A 24,152-nucleotide genomic window follows, 5' to 3' on the forward strand; every position below is an offset into this window, starting at 1 on the left:
TATTTTTAGCATTTAGCTTTCACGTATTCTGAATGTAACATCTCACATCTGATCCCAGACCACATCCCAATGACGACAGCAGATTTGTTTCCAGAAACCACACCAAACTGGTTTTGAAAACATGAGCTTTGTTGAACATGCTCATATTAGTATCGTTACACAGTCGATTTGTGTCAGTTTAGCAAAATCAAAAGCTCCGAAACACATCAGTGTGAATTCACTGCCTTCATCTCAGATTTTGTAGCAACCTCATCTAATCTCTCTCGAAAAGAATTGTATGTCTTTTCTGTTTTGTTGCAAATGTGTAACTGCTGAATTTATGACTGGTGTATCACTCAACGATCATCAGCTTCTTGTTCTCGTGAAGCTCTCAGAGGAGTACAGTAACTCACAATCCCATTATTTTAGATATTTAAATGCAATCTGAAGCTGTTTATCCTGGTGAAGACTCCATTAGTAGTTAGTTTTAGACCTATTTTTAGTTATGATGATGTGCTTGTTGGCATAAACCAGATCTTCCTCCTCCCCTAGGTCAAAAATGAAACCCAGCTTTACTGACTGACCTCTGTGTGACTGTGGGAAATCATGTGTTGTTTGAATATTATATCTCTATTTATTATAAAGAGTTTTAAATGTCAATAAAAGAGAACACACACTCAAATGAAGATGTCTTCTTTTATTATTTAACTGTGATGTGGATTATTGTTTATAATATGGATTGATATTTATGCAGTCACGCATTTTATTCCAATTGGTTAATTTATGAAACGCAATTTCTGTATATTTTTAAATATTTCTGTATATTCTGTATCGAACATTCCCGCCATTATTGTCTAGAAAAACAGGAATAGGGGAGAGTGGGGTAAGATGAGCCAGTGGGTAAGTTGAGCCACCCCCTGCACTTTTATTGCCATGTGACCATATATTTTAGAACAACCAAATCATTTAGCTGTATTGGTAAGCTAGCTAGTTTTTTTTCCAAAATGGCAGCTATTAGGCAAAGTGAGCCAAACGCTGTGGGGTAAATTGAGCCAGCGTTTTAACTGACCCCCACCATAAGGCACTGAAGTTAAGTTAGATCTCTGAAGTATGAACTGGTATAATTTCAATGTAATATTACACAGCTGGTTTATTTATTTATTTATTTGAGCTTATTTGATAGGAACAGTGTACAAGTACACTAAATCCTTATTTGATGCTTAATCATAATCACCTGTAGTCCCTACCGGCCTAAAACGGTCAATATTGCAGAAAAACTACCAGGCCAAAAACATTTTGATTAAAAGGTTTGTTAGTTTCAGTGACATTTATTCATTCATTCTAATTTAGTTATTCAATTTCACTCAGCAAACTCTCTGTTTAGTCCGTTTTTGGGAAGGTTACAACTTTGGTGTTCAACATATTGTTTCAGAAAAGCAAAGAATTAAAGATATTGAAATTTCAGCTTCATTTGGTTGGTTTATGTTGTTTAAGTAACCATTTGTCACAGATGTATTCTGATCATTTAAAATGATAATATACATCCTGAAATTACTTTAGATACTTTCATTGTACTTCTGCCTCATTTTCCCTTATCTTGAGGACCACATAAGTAAAAAAAAAAAAAGGCTCATCTTACCCCAACAGTTCGTTTAGTTTTGTGACAACATGCCCCAATAGCGATCACAATGTAGCTTTTCAAGCCAATTTAAATAGTAAAGCTATTTGAATGTCAAAACAATTAATCAAACGACATTTTTGCAATTTCTGACATCAAATGTTACAGAAATTGTATACAGAAGAATTTATTGTAATTAATCAACTGTATAAATATATTCGTATTGTATAAACATTTACAAACGCATGAATAAAACTACTGTTAGAGAAAAAAAAAAAAACATTTTAGTTACTGAAATATAACCCTCGTGAGTCGTGACAACTTCCCGTGTGACAACTAGCCCCCACTATATATTGATCGATTGGTCTGTGCGCGTGAGTGTCGCATCATGTGCGCGTGATGTGCTAATGCTGAGGTCATGCACCTGTTTAATGCAAAAATGACTCGTGTTCAGGTTTGAACTAGTGTGTCGTGCAGCAGCCTTACACTCATTCTGAGCGGCCTGAACTGTAAATTATAAAGTAAAAATTGTCGTGTTTTTGTTTTGAGCTGCATTTAGACGCTATAATGGATTTCCGCAGGGTAAGAGACAGAATTTCTGCATGAAAGAGTCAGTTTCAGTCTTTATTGGCGCGAACTGCTTGGTGATGATATACAGTTTAGCTCTGTATAATAAAAAATAGTGCTTACACAAAGTACACAAATTGAGGCAAATAAAAAAAAAAGATAAATAATATAAACAACACCTAATTGCTGCTTTAAGCAGTGAGCTCACTAGCTTTTGAGACACAGACTTCATATACCTTTAATACTAAGTGGAGTTTTTCATAGTTTGCTAGGTTCTCGCTTTATTTTTCATTTTGAGGAAGAGCTGTACATCCCAGCAAGCTGAACATACTCTCTTTTTTAATTACTTTAGTTAACTAGTTGCAGAAATGTTCAGCCATTTTGACAGTTCTGTCACCCCAGTGCGTCATACTGTTTGTTTCAGCAGAAAGTGAAAAATCGTCGGAGAAATGATGGAGAGCCTGGAGCTCACAGGGCCTTTGGGCTCTTCACTGCGGCCAAACAGCAGAACTCCTGGAAGCACGCCACAGGTGAGATACACACACAAGACAGGCTAACCTAAAGTTAAGGTAACACTAAAATGGACCATATATGCAGCCTGCTTTCCTAACACTTCATAATCTGTTCAAAATGGTAATACTTAAGGTCAACGTAAACTAGCAATGAGCAAGTTGGTCAATAAAAACACAGCTGTTCATTGTTTGTTTATGTTAGCTCAGATCCGTTAAATAATATTAACAGATTTTTAAAAACGAAAAAATGTCGAAAGTAACATTAATAGATGATTTAGTAGTATTTTGTTTAGAAATATAGTGTTACTTACTCTTATTCTGAACCAAGAGTTGTAGAATAGTGTGATTATTGTTAACCAATAGCCAAATAGCTATTTAAGTGACAATTTCACTTTCACATATGTAGCTTGTTTAAGAATAATGATGTTTCAAACGGCAATTAATATTGTCTCAGAACTATACATTTGAGTATAGTTCATTTATTTTGACTTTACAATATTTAAGTTTTTGGACGGTAAGATTTTTTAATGTTTTTGAAAGAAGTCTACAATTTATATATTTGAATATATTTTTAAAATGCGATTTAAAAAAACTTAAATTAGAACGTAAAGTTCACATTAGAGGCTTAGTAACTACTAGCTAGTTTGTAACTAACTAACTAACTAAGTTTGTAGATAAGTTACACACAGCTGGTGCAACAGGCCCCTGATAACTATTAATGTTACTGGACTAACTTTGACTAAAACCTTGCCAGAACGTTAGCCAAAGTTCTTGTTACAGTGTTTATTAATCTTTGTTATGGTTGGTCAAAAATATAACTGTTCATTGTTTGTTCATTTTTAGCTCAGATCTGTTACATAATATTAAAAGGGACCTATAATGCCCCTTTCACAAGATGTAATATAAGTCTCTGGTGTCCCCAGAATGTGTCTGTGAAGTTTCAGCTCAAAATACCCCACAGATCATTTATTATAGCTTGTCAAATTTGCCCCTATTTGTGTGTGAGCAAAAACACGCTGTTTTTGTGTGTGTCCCTTTAAATGCAAATGAGCTGCTGCTCCCCGCCCCCTTTCCAGAAGAGGGCGGAGCTTTAACAGCTCGTGCTTCGGTTGCTTAACAACAACAAAACAGGAGAATCTCACGCAGCCAAAATGAGGATTGTCAGTAACGGTGTTCAGCCTTACATTGTTCAAACCGGAGTCGGACACTGATGGAGAGACTCAGGAAGAAGTTACAACTTTTAGAATGAAACTGGACGTTTCTGAATGGAAACGAATGGAGTTGATTCAACTCATCCACTAGCATGTGCCGTCATGTTAATCTTTTGTGCAAATCCAGCGTTGAATTGACCCTCGTTTGTGAAGCAGTCTGGCGTAAAATGACGACATGGTAACAACACTCTACTACAACAACTCTTCCTCTTCTCTAAAGCAGCCCAACATGGCCTCACCCCCTTTGTTGTGTGTTCTCGGGGGCGGGGTTTATGTAAATTTTGGGGTTAGTGATGTCAGCTCGTTGTAGTCCCTACCAGCCGTTTGTTGTAGTCCTTAAAAAGTGATTTCTGTAACAGAAAATATATCTCCCTTTGCATTGAACTTTAGGCGTTGTAACGTTGCAGATGTTGTTTATGCTCAAACAGCAACATTACACACTAACTAAAGTTAAAAAAGTGAAATCATAATCAAGGACCCCTTTAACAGACACAACTTTTGATTTTAATAACTAATAAATGTTGAAATGAACTATAACTAATGCTTGAGAACATTATTAAAGACTCTGAATGAACATTCTATTAATGTTACTGGAAGAACGTTTGTTCATAACTTTGCCAGAACGTTCTTAGAGCGTTCACTGTTAGCTGGGAACGCCCCTTTATTCCGACACTCGGGTGTGTCTGGTACAGCCTGGGTTCAGCAGTGTGTGTGTGAAGTCAAATGAGCTGAATCATAGTGATCGTCGAAGCCCTGCCCCCTTCTGTCTGTCTCTCTGCTGAGTCAGGCCATGAACGGGAGACGGGCCAGAGAGACAGACAGTACACGTGATTCACTCACACACACACACACACCCACACACAGGGACGGGAGGTGGTGAGGCTGTTCTGGCAGACCAAGTGTGTGTGTGATGGAGTGAGCATGGCTTTAGCACTAGCAGCAGTGTGTGAGGTTTCAGTGGGGCGGTCACATGTTTAACAGGTCAGTGATGAACACACAGCGGTATGATGACCTCCACTGGACCCACGGCAGGTCGGTATGGGAAACGAGGTTCGGTTGTGTGTTTTTGTGCCTCTGTAACTCTCTCTCTCTCTCATAGATGGTTCGGGCACAGGCTGCTCTCCACTGGTTAGCAGAATGCTGTTCACTCCAGAGCAGCAGGATCCTGTGGCTGCCGTGCCCAGCGTTGATGAGCTCAGTCTGGGCCTGCTGTCTCTGAGCCTCCCCTGCTGGAACCAGCAGCCCTGGAGCCGCCCAGATCCCCAGCGCTCGACCCAGCCCGGTGAGTGAACCTGTGTGTCCGATGTGATGTTTACAGTTTTGTATGGCCGCTCCTGTCTGCCTGTTCAAGCTAGTTTCTGACACTTTGGGAGTTTGTGAGTGAATTGCAAAAAAATCAGTGCGTTTGTCTCGATTATCTGAGAATATAATACATAAAATATATGATATAAATAGTACATATACACTTATAATACATATATTTAAAAAAATGTGTAAAGATAATACTTGACGTCAGAGAACATATCTATAAATCTTGTTTATACTTAAGCATTAACCTCAGTGTTGTTAAATTTGAATAAAATATACAAATGTATATATATATATATATATATATATATATATATATACTGTAGAGTGCATATAAATTAAGTTAGATTTTTGATTTATTTAAATTTAACAACACTAACTGAGATTCATGCTTTTATATATATATATATATATATATATATATATATATACAGTTATTTTAAATAAATATATTTAATAATAAATAATATATTTTTTATATACCATAACTATATAGTTATATATATATATATATATATATATAGTTAATTTGAATAAATATATTTAATAATAAATATATTTTTATATACAGTAGCTATATAGTTATATATATATATAATTTAAATAAATATATTTAATAATAAATATATATTTTTTGTATACAGTAGCTATAGTTATATATATATATATATATATATATATATATATATATATATATACATATATATATATATATATAGTTAATTTAAATAAATATATATTAATAATTAATAATAAAAAAAAATTTGTATACAGTAGCTATATAATTTTTTCTTATTTCAAGCATAAATCCCTCTGTCAATGCTGTTATATTTAAATAAAAAAACTTTTTGAGGATTTTTTTGAGGATAAAAATACTGATAAAGATTATTTTTTTTGCAGTGTGTGTGTGTTGATAGATTGTTCTGGAAGGTCTGAGCTGTAGTGGTGTCTCATATCTTGATTTCTCACTCATGACTAATCATTTTCACACCGTTCACAGAGGACAGAACGCTGGATTCATCAACGTTGAGTTGCTTTTCATTTTGACTTTCCCTTTAGCTTCCCTATCTCAGATTACAAGCGTAAATGAGTGTGTCCATCCATGTTTTAAATGAAAGCCATGATGTGCCTAAGGTTTGTTCTGACCCAAATCCTGTAATAGAGGGACACACACACACACATACACCAAGCTTGTTTCTGCTGTCTCATCCAGCACTTCTCTCATTCATTCAGTCTTTTCACAAGAAGAGATAAAATGTTATTTTTGTGCTACTATTGACATAAATGCACAAATAATAAACATCACCCACCCTGTCTGCCATTTTTTGGAAAAACAGGTAGTCCAATCATAAACTCGCAGGACTGGTTGAGCCAGAAGTTGGCTCTAAATTTCTAAAACAAAGCTAATACTAATTTCCCTGGTTTCACAGACAAAGTTTAAGCTAGTCCCAGACTAAAATGCGTGTTTGAGCTGTTTTAACTGTGAAAGCAACTTGCCCTGACATATCTTAAAATATGTCAGAGCCATTGTTTTGTCTCAAGATGCACTTCAGTAATGTTTTTTTTTTCTAGTGTACATTTATAAAAGCTACTTAAACTTTAAGGCTTAATCTAAGCCCTGTCTGTGAAACCAGGTCATGTTGTACTATTATTTTAATATCTTTTAAAATGTAATTCATTCCTGTGATCAAAGCTGAATTTTCAGCATCATTACTCCAGTCTTCAGTGTCACATGATCCTTCAAAAATCATTTTAATTTTTAGTTTTGCTGCTTAATTTTGTGGAAACCGTGATACATTTTTTCAGGCTTCTTTGCTAAATAGAGAGTTCAAAAGAACAGCATTAATTTTAAATCAGTCTTTTGCAACATTGTAAATGTCTTTACTGTCACTTTTGATCAATTTAATGCATCCTTGCTTAATAAAATTTAATTTCTTTCAAAATAAAATCTTGTATGTGTATTTATAACTTTAAATCATTTTGTTAAATTATAGCTAAAATTATATGCCATTTAAGACATTAAAGGTTGTAATTATAAAAAGACAAACTGTATTTAAAGAAAAAAAAAAAAAAAAAAAGTTGCGCTCAGTGATTGACATTTTTAATTCAAATAGCCATTCAAAAATCACACATTCTCTCTTGCAGCGTTGCAGAATCTCTTTGGTGCTTCACGAGGCGGTGATTCGGTTCAGCAGCTCGCTTTCCAGGCCCATGAGTCTGCAGCAGATCCACTGGACCGCTTCTCCAGCCTGATACCGGCGCTGGAGTCTCACTCTCTGCTGCACTCTGGATCCAGCAGTCCCGTCAACTCTGAGAACAGCGGCATCTCTTCAGGATCCGACCACCTGGTGAGCAACAATGTTCCGATCTCATACGTAACCCAGAAGAGTGCAGGGGAACCTTTCAAAGATTCAGTTTTTCCAAAATTATAGTGTAGTTATTTGTGTGTCCGTCTCCATCAGGTCTCTCTCAGAGTTTCAACCCCGTCACCCCTGGTGCTGCCTGAACTGCAGGCGGAGGGTGTGAAACTGGACGCAGTTGGCCGTTTGGAGCGGAATCCCCTGAACACCTTCACGAACGCTCCCAGTGCTCAGGCTGAGGGATCAGCGGTTGGGTGCTGGTCCACAGGTCCCATCTGGCCCGGCTGGGACACTTTGGGCTTGAACAAACCCTCGTTCTGCATTGAAAGAGAAGCGAAACTTCACAAACAAGCTGCAGGTACGGTTACATTAGCCACATATACTAAACTGTTCGATTCACGAAGCGTAATATTTATCAATGTAACTTAATTGATGAATTTTGCAACATTAAAAGGGATAGTTCACCCCAAAATGAAAATTATCCCATAAATTTACTCACCCTCACGCCATCCTAGTATATGTCCATCTTCTTTCAGACGAACACAATCAGAGATATTTAAAAAATATCCTGGCTCTTCCAAGCTTTATAATGGTAGTGAAGGAGGGGCCAGATTTTGAAGCATCCATCCTTTATAAAAGTAATCCATACAGCTCCAGGGGGTTAATAAAGGCCTTTTGAAGCAAAGTGATGTGTTTTTGTAAGAAAAATACCCATATTTAAAGCTTTATAAATTCAAATGACTAGTTTCCGGCGGACGACTGTACACATACTGCACAAGTCGACTTGCACCAAAAGAGTAACCCCATGATGTGATGCATGACGCAGAATGTAGGAGTATCGTAAGCTTAGACGCCTCTCGCGGTTTAAACAAATAGGGCTGTGCAACAAACTCAAGCTCCTCTAAAAATTTCTCATTTTAAACTTCTAATTCGTGACCAGTGTTTTGTTTTGCTCTGTCCTCTGTGCTTCTGCGTTCATCAATACTTCATGCGTCGGGTCAGAGGCTACTCTTCCGCCGTAAGTCGATGTGTACGGGCATTTATAGTTACTAAAGTTTTAAATGAATCAATTCACTTCAGAAGGCCTTTATTAACCCCCCCCCGGAGCCGTATGGATTATATTTATGATGGATGGATGCATTTTTTTGGCTTCAAAATCTGGTCCTCCCTTCAGTACCTTTATAAAGCTTGGTAGAGCCAGGATATTTTTAAATAAATCTCTGATTGTATTCGCTTGAAAGAAGATAGTCATACACATAATTATTAATATTTGGGTATATTAATATTTCAAGATTAACATTTTCTGGACTGAAGCAACTTAGGTTTACTTGATTATTCATAATTAGAACTGTGAATATCAAATACGATACATCAGTCTTTTGAGGAATGTTTATTTTTTCCTCTCAATCATCATCATCGTATTGTACACAATCACTGTACATAAAAATGACAGATTTGATCATAAAACTAAACGTTTAAATATCAACTTACTAAGACATTATTGGGAGATATAGAGTTACAACATATGCATTTTATGCAAGTAGTCAGTTATATTATTATAGAGATCTGATTGATTTACATAAAGTAAATCATTAAATTTTGGTCATAAATATCAGCAATTGCACCAAAGTAAATATTTTTGCTCAGTTTGGGCCTCTGAATAAAATTGAGAATCATTTTTTTTTCCCCCTGCTCGAATGTGAGATCCATATTCTCACTATATCATACCTATATCAAAAGCCTGATGTATCAAATATGGTATTTAAAAAACAAATGCAAGCTTTTCAGATTTCTTTTTTATATTTTGTCTAAATCTTAAACTGTTCTGTTAAAAAAAAATTTTTCTAATTACTTCATGTGTCAAGCTTTACATGGTTAAAAAAAGATTAAACATTAAAAGCGCATCTTAAAACTCTTGCATTTAGTTGCAGTTCTCTGTCTGTTATTGATATTATAATGACTTTATGATTGACTGCGTCTCACAGCCGTGAATGACGCCACTTACACCTGGGAAGGGCGACTTCCTCCACGCCACTACAAAAACCCTGTTTACTCCTGTAAAGTGTTCCTGGGAGGTGTGCCGTGGGACATCACAGAGGGTGAGCTGACAAACACACATGAGAGATGTAAATTATTATTTGGTTTTATGCATCACATCAGAGGATGGTGATGATGAAAGGAGAAGGTGGATATTATTCCAACTGTTTTATTAAAGGGTCATGAAATTTATTTTTTTGTTTTTTTAAGTTCACTCAAAAATGAAAGTTATCCCATGATTTAGCCATCCTAGGTGTATATGACCATCTTCTTTCAGACAAACAAAATTGGAGATATTTAAAGATATATTTGCTCATCCAAGCTTTATAATGGTAGTGAAGGGGGGGAACAGATTTTAAAGCCAAACAAAACTCATCCATCCATTATTAAAAAAAAAAAAAAAAAAAAAAAAAAAAAAAAAATCCATACGGCTCCAGGGGGTTAATAAAGGCCTTCTGAAGCAAAGCCATGTGATTATTAAATATAACGATTAGTCGAATATTAGGGGGCAGCCCTACATATAATCCTCCGACACAATCCTAAAAACAAATTCAAAATGTATTTACCCATGTGGCATCACAAATCCTACAGTATCCAAATGAGCCATTTTTGGAGCTTGATTAAATGCTTTGTTTACAATGAGGATGTTTTAAGCTCTGAAATTGCAGGATGTTTTAAATGTCTTACAAGTCAAAAAAAAAAAAATCAAGGCAAATTTGATTTCTCATGTCATGACCCCTTTAACAAAAACTAAAGACAGTAATACAAATATAAACTCAAAACTCAGTAATAGGAAAAAAAACCCATAGCTTACTTGATCAGCAGCATAAAGAGAATACAGGACACTGAACTGCAAACTGAGGAGGGTTTAAATACACAGGATAAAGAGGGGTAAAACAAGGCACAGGTGGGGACTAATCAATCAACTAATGAGTAACCATAGAAACAAACTAGAAATGAAACAAAAAGAAGGGTGTGGAGACTACAAAGTCCATGACAATAGAACTGAACAGGCCACATTTACTGCAGGTAAATGTGTCCCAAATATGATTTTTTTTGCCCACATGTGACTCTTACACGTTTTCCCCATGACAGTGTGAACAGTACAAACCACATGGAATCTGATCTTTTCAATTTGTGCCACTTCCACATGTGGTAATAAATCCGATACAGCTCAGATGTTTAGTAATGCGACCGCAGTGTGATATCAGAATTCATGCGATTTTTACGTCACTCGAGATCAACATTCGTCACGATTCTGCGCTCATGAGAGTCTATTTAAAGATTTTACACACCCAACGTTATCAAGACAGTCAGTAGAAGGGAAGTGACTTGTCACAACTCGTAAATATTACAGAGACAGCTCTATAATACAAGCAAAACATGAGGGCTCATATCATAAAAGTTTGCTCTCTTTTGTCACATCACTGTCTTTGTTTGTCATATTGCCTGCGCATAATTTCGCTGGCTTCTGCGGCAGATCACACTATAAATAAACACGTAATCTCTTACTTTAATGCCCTCCATATGACGCGCGGTGTGTGTTGCCAAGTCCATGATTTTCCCGCAGAATTGGGTTACTTTTTCACTGTTGCTGCGGGTTGTTTTGCAACTCCGTGGGTTGAAGCGACCGCACTAACGCGATATTTAATCCCCGGGACGCGATTTTTACCAGGGTTGGGCTAGTTTTGGACCAGTTTTGAGAAGCAATGGAGTGAATTTTATGGTAAAAACCTGGCAACCCCGTTTGTGTCGCGTGCGCATGCAGGTCAGTTCAGAACCATGATCTGTTCACACTGGAAATCTGATATTGGCCACATTTAAAACAACAATGTGAACAGCTATACAAATCAAATCTGAGCAGAAATTTGTCTCTCTTTGTAGCGAGTCTGTTGAACACATTTAGTGTGTTTGGTCCACTGAAAGTTGAGTGGCCTGGTAAAGATGGTAAACATCCACGCTGTCCTCCGCAAGGTAACAATTCAATCTATCATTCATAAAATTACAATTTGATTTTCATAATATTCTAACTAACATATTTTTTCATTATTCATAGTAATGTAATTTATAAATATATATTGATATATTTATACATTTATATTTATAATATATTTGTATTAATCTGGTTTCACCTGGTATTTTTGACTTCCACAAATCATAAGCTCCTTTTATGTACAAAAATGATTAAATTAATACAAAATGCTTCAGAGATGGTAAATGCAATGAAAAATACATGTTTATTGTGATCAATAAATGACCATACAAACAATCAAATATTACACACACTTGTACATATTTTTATATGTATGTTTTACAAGCGTTTGTTTGTGTTTGTGTAGGTTACGTGTACCTGCTGTTTGACTGGGAGAAGTCAGTGAAGACGCTCCTGCAGGCCTGTACTCAACACCGCCCGCAGTCTGACGATTATCTCGAGTTCTTCTACAAACTGTCCAGCAGGCGGATCCACAGCAAAGATGTGAGAATGACATGCACTTAAGCATACACCGTTTTTGCCCCCTTTGCCCCCTGACCCCGCTCTCTCACTTCCTCTGCTGCAGGTGCAGGTCATCCCGTGGGTGATCTCAGACAGCAATTTCGTCCGTTGTCCCTCCCAGCGTCTCTGCCGCAATAGGACCGTGTTTGTGGGCGCTCTGCATGGGATGCTAAATGCAGAAGGTCTGGCCCACATCATGGACGATCTCTTCGGAGGGGTCACGTACGCAGGCATCGACACAGACAAGCACAAATATCCCATAGGTTTGTGCACACTGCTTTCATTTATATTAAGGGTGTGTCAGGGCTTCTGACCTTTTTTCCTGCTGGTGCAACTGTTTTGTTTTGTATCTTTAGGTTTGTTGTTAAAAATGACCATGTGAACGCTAACCGAACCAGGACTAAATGTATCATTTTCTTTTTTGGTCCGGTCCAAAAAAAACTAAGATAACCAAACTATAAGTGTGAACACAATTTCTACACCAAGAGTGAATGTGTTGCGTTTGTTCGTCTAGGTTCTGGCAGAGTGACATTCAGGAGCCAGAGGAGCTACTTGAAAGCCGTGACTGCAGCGTTTGTGCAGATTAAAACCTCCAAGTTTACCAAGAAGGTACAGAAGAGCAGGACTCAAATATACAGCCTCAAAGATCAGCCTTGTGTGTTTACCTCACTCTCTTTCTGTTCCCTCTGTAGGTCCAGATTGACCCGTATCTGGATGACTCCATGTGCCAAATATGTAACAGTCAGCCCGGCCCGTTCTTCTGTAGGGCCCAGGTATGAACGCTGTAAAGCATCATGTCAAACTTAGTTTCAGCATGATTCTGCCCTTTAATGGTGCAGTAAGTGATTTCTGAGAAATGCTGTTAAAGGATTAGTTCACTTTCAAATTAAAATTTCCTGATAATTTCCTCACCCCCATGTCATCTAAGATGTTCATGTCTTTCTTTCTTCAGTAGAAAAGAAATTAAGGTTTTTGATGAAAACATTCCAGGATTATTCTCCTTATAGTGGACTTCAACGGACAGTTGAAGGTCCAAATTACAGTTTCAATGCAGCTTCAAAGTGTTTTACACAATCCCAGACGAGGAAAAAGGGTCTTATCTAGCGAAACGATCGGTCATTTTCTAAAAAAAAATAAAAAAATTATATACTTTTAACCATAAACGCTTGTCTTGATCTAGTCAAAGTTTGAACTAATTGTTATATACTTGCACTAGCATATTGTATATGACAATTTAGTTCAAACTTTGACCTGTGGAGGGCAGTAATACACTTAGCAGCGTCTACACTGCCGGAATTCTAATAGAGAAGAAGAAGAAGACGGGCGTTTATGGTTAAAACGTATATAATTTTTTCATTTTTTTTAGAAAATGATCGAACGTTTCACTAGATAAGACCCTTTTTTCTTCGTCTGGGATCGTGTAGAGACCTTTGAAGCTGCACTGAAACTGTAATTTGGACCTTCAACTTTCTGGGGTCTATTGAAGTCCACTATATGGAGAAAAATCCTGGAATGTTTTCATCAAAAACCTTTTTGACTAAAGAAAGAAAGACATAAACATCTTGGATGACATGGGGGTGAGTAAATTATCAGGAAATTTTAATTTGAGCCTGAAAACAGACTCCGAGGTTGTTGTTTCTGCTCCATATGTGAGTAACATTGGTTTTGCTGTTTCACAGAACCAACATATGCTGTTGTTGTAATGTTAGCTCTAGGAACAGGACAGTATTGAGCTTCATTGTTTGTCTGGAGCTGATGTGCCGCTGGAGACTAATCACGAACTCTTGCTTGTATATACTCATGTCGTGTACTGTGTTCATTTTTTGTTCTACCTTGTCGCTCGTTCATCATCTTCGCTTTATTTTTCGCGAAGCATTGCGTGTTTGAGCATCTTGGGGGCGGAGCAATAAGGGGAGGCGTGTGTTTGTTTGGGTTGATTTCAAATAACAACAGTGTTTCTCAGAAATCGCTTACTGCACCTTTCAGTCGGTTTCTTAAGTCTTAATTGCATTATTTTGCGGTACATTTGCATCATCAATAAGACAGTGAACAATAATTTTTAAACATTGTTCATTTAACTTTTTTGTTTTTTTTGGCCATGTTTTTAACAAGTAGGGCTATGAATCTTTGGGTTGACATCGAATTTATTCGATTATTGATTAACTGGGTTAAGTTGTTATATATATATATATTAATGAATCATGATTCATTTGATTTTTAGCATTTGAAATTGATTTCTAATCAACACAGATTAATTTGTTTAAAGTCATTCATTTCTGAATGAAAATTTTCTGATAATTTCCTCACCCCCATGTCATCCAAGATGTTCATGTCTTTCTTTCTTCAGTCAAAAAGAAATTAAGGTTTTTGAGGAAAACATTCCAGGATTTTTCTCCATATAGTAGACTTCAGTGGGGTTCAACGGGTTGAAGGTCCAAACTGCAGTTTCAGGTCAGCTTCAAAGGGCTCTACATGATCCCAGACGAGGAATAAGGGTCAATTTGGACCTTCAACCCATTGAACCCCACTGAAGTCCACTATATGGAGAAAAATCCTGGAATGTTTTCCTCAAAAACCTTAATTTCTTTTCAACTGAAGAAAGAAAGACATGAACATCTTGGATGACATGGCGGTGAGTAAATTATCAGGAAATTTTCATTCAGAAGTGAACTAATCCTTTAAGAACCATGTGTCAGTACTGTTAAAAATAAGGATTAGAGTACAAAGCACCAAACAAACAAACCACACGTATTATACTGATATGTATATTTCTTCAACTCTTTTTTTTTTCAGGCTTGTTTTAAATACCACTGTCGGTCATGTTGGCATTGGCGGCACTCTCTGGACGTGTTGAGCAGCCATCAGCCTCTCATGCGCAACCAGAAGGGCCTGAACCCCAACTAAACCCAGCGTCACCGGCGCGGGGAAGAGTCCGGACTGAGTTCACTGTTAGAAACAAGGGCGACTCACTTGAGGAAGTTATTGCGTTGTATTGCACTGCTCTCGTTCATTAAGGCTCTATGCACACAAAGGGTTCGTTGATGCTGAGCCATTTGCACAGTTAACCAAACAGCCATGGCCACTGAGATCTCATTTTAAAAGTTGTATTAAATTTTGCATGAACAGAATATTAGTTTCTCTCGCAGTTTTGACCCTGTGCAGGCAAATGCCAGTTGGTGCCTTTGGCTTGTTTTTTGTTACCAGCTGTTCCAGGCCATTTTTTTTTTTAGGGTTCTTTTTATTTTGGCTGGTCAGCTGGTGATTTTTAGAGTTTATTTCAAATTTTTAAGTTGGGTTGTCTTTTTCCTTTAGGGCCTTTTTATTTTTTTTATTTTTTTAACATTATTAAATGGTTGATGATCTTGGCTTGCGAAATGCTCCAGGAAGTGACATCACAGCTGGCTGATGCTGTTGCTTAGCAACCACCCCGCCGTCAATCATCCATCAGATTGAATACAACCTTAGCAACACTGGATGTTACTCGGACCTCTGTGCTGTACATAGTTTTTATTAAATTGTAGCACTTTTTTAAACAGCACTAGGGAAATGTTTGCCAGTGGTTTTAAATTCGTTTATTAGAGCAGATCGAAGTGAAATCCTTGCATTGAGTTTTGTATTTCGTATGGAAGTACAATAATGACAACAAAAAGCTTGTTGAATTGCACTAATTTTAAAAAAATAAGCATTGCATTAACCGGGCTTGGATTTTAATGCATTGTATTTTCAGGACTTACATTTTTATGGGCTGAAATTCAACATGGTTGTATACTTAAGATGTGAATATTTCAATTCAAAACATTTCACACACATTTTCATTGTTAAAAATTCAATAATCCATATTCACCTTTCAGATTACACTTCCAAAATATTAATTCTATTTAAAAATACAACCTATAATATTCGACAGGCAATTTTAGGGTCCATTTATTTCGCTTTACAAATTCGACAGAAAATTCAACATTTCACATCCGGGAACTGCAGGAAAAGCAGTAGAGTACCGAGCATAATCTCCATCTGCTGTTAGTCGACCTCACCAGCAGGTGGTGCAAGCGCGTGTTGATGAAGAGCAGAGCGATGGGTAGAGAGAGTCATTCATTCATTAAAACGGATTTACATCAATGGAGCAAGCGGTAAGTGCATGTGTGATGATTATCAGGGCCAGTATATATGCAGAAAATCTGATAGACACAAAAGTTGTGTTTACGTTTAATTCAATTAATTCCAATTCTGTTACTTTCCCTGTGTAGCCTACATTAAGCAGCTCTCTCTACCGTGAACGGGATTATAACGTTATTCCCCGATGCTGAGGTACAGTTCAAACGTTAAATCTGAGGTAGACATATAACTTTCCTTAAATTTATCTCAGCTGTGCTGCAGTATTGGGGTTTCCCTCAATACATCATACTCCAGGATTCCCCTGCCGTCGGGAAACATTTAAAATGCTTAACTTAGCTTAATAGACTAAATACAGTGATATAAAAGACCAAACTCGCACCTTATTGAGGACGTAGGATATAGGCAAGCAGGTGGACTCAGAATATGAACGTAATGAGGTGAAATACTGGCATAAAGTTGACGCTGGACGTTCCAGATATTCGCAAATTTAGGGACCGTCTCTAAAGTTACACACGACATTTCTAACTTCAATAGCTTCAATATACTTCATGATATTAAAATAAATATGAGCTCCATGCCGTAGTAAAAAAAAAAGCAATATTTACACATTACTAGATTTTTTAAATTTGTTTATTTTATTAAATATAAAAAAAAATCGAAAAGGTGTGCATCATGCCTGACACCTACACGAGCACATTACAGTTAGTTTATGACTGTAAGTTATTATCTTAAAATGATATTGAAGTTAGAAATGTGTCTACCAATGTCGTATGTAACTTTAGAGACGGTCCCTAAATTTGCGAATATCGACTGTCCAATGTCAAGCTAACTTTATGCCAGTATTTCACTGGGAGTCCACCTGTTTGCCTGTCTACCTCAGATTTAACATTTGAATTGTACATCAGCATCGGAGAATAACATTATAATCTCGTTCACTGTAGAGAAAGCTGCTTACATGTAGGCTACACAGGGAAAGTAACAATGAAGACTTTGAATTAAATCTAAACACAGCTTTTGTGTCTTTATCTGCTTTTCTGCATATATACTGGCCATGATAATCATCACACATGCACTTACCGCTGGCTCCGTTAATGTAAATCCGGTTTTGAGCGTTGCTCTGCACTTCATCAACACGCGCTTGCACCACCTGCTGGTGAGGTCGACTAACAGCAGATAGAGATTATGAATCGGTACTCTACTGCTTTTCCTGCAGTTCCCGGATGTGAAATGTTGAATTTTCAGTCGAATTTGAACTACTGAATTTGTAAAGCTAAATAAAATGGACCGAAAATTGCCTGTCGAATGTTATAGGTTGTATTTTTAAATAGAATTAATATTTTGGAAGTGAAATCTGAAAGGTGAATATGGATTATTGAATTTTTAATAATGAAAATGTTTGGAATTTAAATATTCACAGCTTAAATATACAACTATGTTGAATTTCAGCCCATAAAAATGCAAGCCCTAAAAATGCATTAAAATGCAAGCACGGTTAATGCAATGCATATTTTTTTTTTCTCCAAGTAGTGTAATTCAACAAGCTGTTTCAAAACATTTGGCGTTATTTTACTTCCATAATTTTGTGTTACACTAACCTTAGTTCAGTAAATCTGCACCGCTCTGGTTTCTCGCTGAAGCTGTGCCAAAGAGCATCGTCTCTTCCTCGTTGCCTTTTGCAGCTGCTTTTTAGATTTTCAAAGTCTCTACCTCATTACTCTGCAAGTATTGTCATGGTTATTTACAATTGTTCAGATTGGACAAAATAAAGTTGTTGAAGCATCAAACCATTGGCTGTTCTGTTTATTTCAGTGTGCAAACATTAGTGTTAGAAAATGTTAAAAAAAAATTCACTCAAAAAGAGAATTATGCACTTAGTTCACACTGCAGGTAAATGTGGCCGGTGTTGCGGGTTGAAGCAACCCAAATAACATGATATTTAGGCCCTGGAATGGGGAACCCCGCCAAAAACACTAATTTATTACAAATACCCCCAGCCCCCATCCCACAAAAATTGGAATTGCGCATTAAGGCTCGCAGTGTGAACGTAGCATTTGATACAAATGTAAAGTTAACTGAATATCCTATGATTTCATTTAGGAAACTATTAAAATTAACTAAAACTGAACTGTTATTAAAAAATAACAATAATGATTCTATGACTTATTATACAAATAGATCAGATTACAGAAGTCAAATGGGTTGAGGACTGAATTTGACCATAATATTTATTAAATATTCAAGATTTAAATTAATAAGGCTTTAAGCTGCCAATAAGAATTACTCTTACTAAAGACTTCAGTACAGAAAACATGGCCGACTTCTCAAAGTGCACTTGTGCAACATTAAGGCAAAACTGCAAATTGTAAAAGTCTTTGGTTTGGTTTTTTAATCCCAGAATCCCATGTTTGGCTTGGCTGAATCATGTCAGTTCAGTCTGTTTGGTTTGAGGCAGGCGTAGAGCCGCCAGTCCTCCTGCCAGCAGGAGCGCAGACACCATCAGCAGAGGTACGGCACAGTTGGAGTCCACCAGCTGCCCAAAAACTACATTTCCCATGATGGCTGCCACACGGCCCACTCCAGTGAAAACGCCCAGAGCTGATGAGCTACAAAACAGTAACTGCAATTAATACATTCATATTCTACACTTTCCTATTCATTTTTTATAATTCATATAATGTTAGTCAAGGTTTTATTAAGGTCATTATTTAGTATTTTTATAACTATTTTCCTGTCTCCAGACTGTACATTGTACCTTCTATATGTACACTAATGGTCAAAAATTTGGAAGATTTTTTTTTAATGTTGTTGAAAGAAGTCTTTTTTGCTCACCAAGGCTGCATTTATTTGATCAAAAATACAGTAAAAACAGTAATATTGTGAAATATTTTTACAATTTAAAAGAACTGTTTTCTATTTGAATATATTGTAAAATGTAATTTATTCCTGTGATCAAAGCTGAATTTTCAGCATCATTACTCCAGTCTTCAGTGTCACATGATCCTTCAGAACTCATTCTAACCGTGGTGACTTCTCTCAAAAAGATTAAAAAAAGCTTCATTATTCCAAACTTTTGGAATTATTATTGGCTGGCCTCTTTGTATGTGAAATAAATAGCAAGATTACAAATGAATATTGGGGTTTACCGTAGTTGTGTGGGGTACAGTTCTGTCCCCACCACATCCAGGGCGTTCCAGGAGATGACAGAAACACCGCTGAACACGCAGGACACGATCAGACTCTGAGTTTTGGTCTTCACCATGTAGATGATGAACACGCTCATGCTGGACGCCAGCAAACTGGCAGCTACCAGATAGAGAAGAAAATCATCATTATAGCTGGACAAGATGCGCTTTAATATTTTGCAATAATTAATGTGGCGATGAGGCTGCCATAACAAACTGCCATTCAGTCATTGGAAGATAAAAACTTGCTGTACTAACACAGCAGAATTTTCCCGCCAATTCTGTCCATAAGCAGGATAGTGAAGATGTTTCCCGGCAAGTTTGAAGCTGCAGTTATAAAACCCTCCATGTATACTGAAAAAGACACAAAGCTATTATAAAAATACTCAATCATGACAAATAAGGTTCAGTCTCATTTGGTCTGGTTTTAGTAACATTAACCTGCAGTTTTGACTGGATAGCAGCTTTCATTCTCCGAGCTTTGGACTCGAGATGTGTTGGTGCATGGAGACCCTCCATCCTCGGCTCTTTTAAAAAGCTCCGGAAACCACATCCATAACCCATAATACCTGCAGAACAGAGAGGTTTGCATCATTTAATCATACTTACATATGTGTATCAATGTTATTTGTAATCTAAAATGAAGTTATCTAATTATAACAGATTTAAATCTAGAAATCTTAAAGGTACAGTAGCGAAAACAACCTGTGTGGAGGTTAGCCAATCAGACCAGAGCTCATTTTAAAGTTGGAATTATAGTTTATCCTACTTTACCTGCATACTATGGAAGCTTGTTTACTCTACTGAAATATAAACTCTCAATTGCAAGTTATAAAGTAAAAATTGTGTGATATAAACTCACAATTGCAAGTTTTTAAAGTCAAAATTGAGTTATAAAGTGAGAATTGCGTGTTATAAAGTCAGAATTGAGAAATATAAACTCTCAATTACAAGTTATAAGGTAAAAATTGCATGATATAAACTCGCAATTGCGAATTATAGTCAGAATTGAGAGATATAAAGTCAGAATTGAGAGTTATGAAGTCAAAATTGCATGATATAAACACAATTGTGAGTTATAGAGTCAGAATTGAGAGATATAAAGCCAGAATTCAGTCTACCCAAATGAAATGCAGAAAAATATAATCAGCAGAACGACACTTCTGGAAGCCAGCGGTCCAACGAAGAGCTGTTTTATGGGGTCCAGTGCCTGTAGAAGAAGAAGAAAGGCCATCAAGACCTCAGTAAGGCTTTATGTTTAGCATTAATACTTTCTAAAAAAATCTGGATAACATTACAAATTGTGATCTGAACCTGTTTGAGTTGATGGCTGAAGCGCTGACATCTTGAGCTGCCACTGGGTCTGCTTTTCTCTTCATCATCTTTGGGTCTGATCACAAGACCTAGTGCCTGTTAACACAAACTCATTTTCATCAACTGATAAACCAAAATAATATTGTTTCCTTCATGAACAGTGGGAAGGTTTGGCCTAGAAATTAAAGCAAACATCAGTGATGTGGTACCCACAGGAAATGGTTTTGTGGCATGTCTGTTGTTGAGTTTGAACATCTTCTGGAACACAGATAAAGCCTCCGTCTCACGCCCGGCCTGTGGAAGGGAAACACCTAGTGAAATAATGTGCCACTAAACCTGACAAACATTCGTCCTGTAACCGTAGTTCAGACACATGAAGTTTTAGAATTCACAACCTATTCGTTGAACTTTCAAATCAGTCAAAATTTGAGTCAGTACGTACCTCCATGAGGAACTTCGGGCTCTCCGGCATGAAAAGTCTGAAAATAAGTGCTGATGACAGGCTCGGGACAGAGCAGAGGACCACAAAAAGACGCCAACTCTGAAAATCCAACCAGCCCCAATGAGCATTCAAAGATGTTCTGGGAATCACCAGCCATGCCACACCTGGACAAAAACACACAAAATATGAATTAAAATATTTATGTGAATGTTCTGTGCACATAGCAATAGTATATATATCTCGCAATTCTGACTTGATATGATGCAATTATGACTTTAAATCACACAATTCTGACTTTATAACTCGCGATTTTGAGTTTTTATCTCACAATTCTGACTTTTGTGGCCAGCGGTTTAGACATTAATGGCTGTGTGTTGAGTTATTTTGAGGGGACAGCAAATTTACACTGTTATACAAGCTGTACACTCACTACTTTACATTGTAGCAAAGTGTCATTTCTTCAGTGTTGTCACATGAAAAGATATAATAAAATATTTACAAAAATGTGAGGGGTGTACTCACTTCTGTGAGATACTGTGTGTGTGTATATATATATATATATATATATATATATATATATATATATTATCTTTAATTTATTTATTCAATTTAGGTTATGTATTTTTGTCTTTATGCATTATACATACATATATATACAAAAATTTTATTATTTAGTTCAGTCAAATTGATAAATTGTGATAAATCGCATCACAAACTCATGTTAGATGCGATTAATTAATTTGACAGCACTTACTTTATACACACATATATATATATATATATATATATATATGTATGTATGTGTATATATATATATATATATATATATATAGTATTTTTATGTATGCATTTATACATATTTAGTTATGTATTTTTGTCTTTATGCATTCTTATTTTTTATAAAAATATTCTTTTCATTTTATGTCTATTTATACAGTATAACTTGTATTCTTTATGTATGCATTTATACATTTTTGGTTATGTATTTTTGTCTTTATGCATTTTTAGTTTATATATATATATATATAGCTTTTTAATTTTTATTTACTCATTTTGGTTATGTAAATTTGTCTTTATGCATTCTTATTTTTTATAAAAAAAAATTTTTTTTTTTTCATTTTATGTCTATTTATATATCTTTTGTATTTTTATGTATTCAATTATACATTTTTGGTTATGTATTTTTGTCTTGATAATGGTTTTACCTGCTGCTAAAATATTTCCCGCCATCCAGAATGTGGCTAGAGCACTGATCATAGCTCCCCTCCGCAAACGTGGTTGAAACTCGGAAAAATACGAGAAGATGACAGGAATGGATCCGCCGACCCTGAGCGTGAAACATGGATGCATTCATGTGATTCTAGTGGAGATTCAGTCTGTATAACATCTATCTAAACCTTCAGAATGTCTCTGTGTGTGTGAAAACTCTTTTGGGATGTTGTTACCCGACTCCACTGAAGAACCGCAGGAGCAGAAAGAGCCAGAAACTCGGGGCCAAACTGGCCACTGCCCCAAACGTGCCATTCACTGTCAGAGAAATGACCAGAACGCTCCGCCTTCCTCTGCGATCAGCCAGATACCCCCAAACATAACCGCCCACCATCATCCCTGCCAAAGGACATGGTAGTTATCTTACTGAGCAGCAAGAGAAATGATCAGATGACAGTTATGACAGCAGTTTCAATCACTGGTTCAGTTATGCATTTCTTGTTAAACTGAAAACAGTGAGCATGACTCTGCAGTTTTCAGACACCTGATAAGGCAAATAAAATTCAAAGTTCAACCAAATAGAGAACAAACTGCATTTCTGACCTGACTTAGCAGTTTTTTGTTTGATAAAAATGAGAAGTTAATGTTTCATTTTCCTTGTTTGAACTGCTGTTTAAGAAACTGCTAAATCACAAAATCCCAGTTTTTTAAATACAATATGATCATTATTGATTCATTTAACCATTACTTGGTTAGAAAATCAAACGATAATAACCAAGGAATATGCTGGCGGTGAGGAGCCCCATGTCGGCCGAGCTGAGCTGGAGGTCGCAGCGTGCCGTGGGCAGGAGGAACGACACACACAGGATCTCCACCGCATCACTGGCGTTCGCCCACCCGCAGACGACCAACAGCAGCCAATGGAAGAGCCCGAACCCTACAGACAGACAGAAACATGAGGACCGCTGACCACTGCATATGGACAAACATATGGAAATATATGTAGGAAAAATAATTCAGCACATTAAAAACATAAAGGTAAAATAAACATGATTTAACCTGCTTTCTCAACAGCTTCCTCATAAGAAAGTTTCTTTCTACTGCTGGACACCTGGTCATCTGATGGACACATCATATATCAGTAAACTCATCATTCAGTAACAGAGTGTGTGTATATATATATATATATATATATATATATATATATATATATATATATATATACACACACACACACACACACACACACATACATACAAACTTTTATGTTACATGATTTAACAGCATTAGATAGATAGATAGATAGATAGATAGCGTAAAACCCCTCGTGTTCATTCTGAATCCAGATTTAACAGTTAATAGTCTATATAACTGGTGAAAAAAGCTTTAAATCAACATTATACTCATCTACAACACTCCACCAGGATATCCACCACTAGAGATCTAACGTTAGTACTATTAAATACACATTTTACATGACAAATAATACATTTTACCGTCTTCGTCCAAGTGAGTGGACGATAGCAGAGGTTCTGTGTCTTCATGAGCCCGTCGAGGCATAATAACATGTCAGATTAAAGTATTTATGAGTGTAAACCACATTATCGTTGGGTAAAAGATTCAATTCACTCCTGTACTTCTGTAAACAAACGCTTTGGTGGGCGTGGCTTGTGTCGACGTCGCAGCAAGGCTCGCCCCTCTACGCACACACTTCCTCAATTTTAATTTTTTATCACATTTTTTTCGTGTACTTAATTACCGGGGGCAACGTAACGATATTTAAATTTTACATTTTAAATAAGT

General features: G+C 36.5%; 3 protein-coding genes and 1 long non-coding RNA gene across 4 annotated transcripts in view; 2 read left to right on the top strand and 2 right to left on the bottom strand.

Annotated features, from left to right (window-relative positions):
* LOC127507018 (AP-3 complex subunit beta-2) overlaps positions 1-661 on the top strand; it is a 41,555-nt gene extending 40,894 nt beyond the window's left edge. Inside the window, 1 exon segment of the mRNA XM_051883859.1 lies at positions 1-661. This exon segment is cut by the window's left edge and continues 602 nt beyond it. The gene's annotated coding sequence lies outside the window, so the exon portion shown is untranslated.
* A 753-nt stretch (positions 662-1,414) lies between these two features.
* cpeb1a (cytoplasmic polyadenylation element binding protein 1a) lies at positions 1,415-17,986 on the top strand. The gene is made up of 12 exons (XM_051883918.1): positions 1,415-2,179; positions 2,589-2,694; positions 4,987-5,169; positions 7,341-7,543; positions 7,658-7,913; positions 9,541-9,654; positions 11,477-11,566; positions 11,932-12,068; positions 12,151-12,349; positions 12,601-12,695; positions 12,779-12,859; positions 14,880-17,986. The coding sequence occupies exons 1-12, from the start codon at positions 2,165-2,167 to the stop codon at positions 14,988-14,990; spliced, it is 1,590 nt and encodes a 529-aa protein (XP_051739878.1). The 5' UTR covers positions 1,415-2,164; the 3' UTR covers positions 14,991-17,986.
* On the bottom strand, positions 7,724-10,468 carry LOC127507051 (uncharacterized). The gene is made up of 3 exons (XR_007928219.1): positions 10,407-10,468; positions 9,561-9,659; positions 7,724-7,872 (listed from the first exon to the last, which is right to left on the bottom strand). It is a non-coding gene; the product is annotated as an uncharacterized LOC127507051 (long non-coding RNA).
* On the bottom strand, positions 17,985-24,057 carry sv2 (synaptic vesicle glycoprotein 2). The gene is made up of 13 exons (XM_051883913.1): positions 23,846-24,057; positions 23,409-23,468; positions 23,125-23,286; positions 22,586-22,748; positions 22,346-22,467; positions 21,141-21,304; positions 20,912-20,992; positions 20,699-20,794; positions 20,506-20,594; positions 19,826-19,953; positions 19,643-19,738; positions 19,346-19,505; positions 17,985-18,805 (listed from the first exon to the last, which is right to left on the bottom strand). Exons 1-13 carry the CDS (start codon positions 23,907-23,909, stop codon positions 18,622-18,624), a joined length of 1,569 nt encoding a protein of 522 aa, XP_051739873.1. The 5' UTR covers positions 23,910-24,057; the 3' UTR covers positions 17,985-18,621.
* Positions 24,058-24,152: the final 95 nt, after the last annotated feature.

Source organism: Ctenopharyngodon idella, chromosome 24 (assembly GCF_019924925.1).
Source record: "Ctenopharyngodon idella isolate HZGC_01 chromosome 24, HZGC01, whole genome shotgun sequence".
Classification (NCBI taxonomy): Eukaryota; Metazoa; Chordata; class Actinopteri; order Cypriniformes; family Xenocyprididae; genus Ctenopharyngodon; species Ctenopharyngodon idella.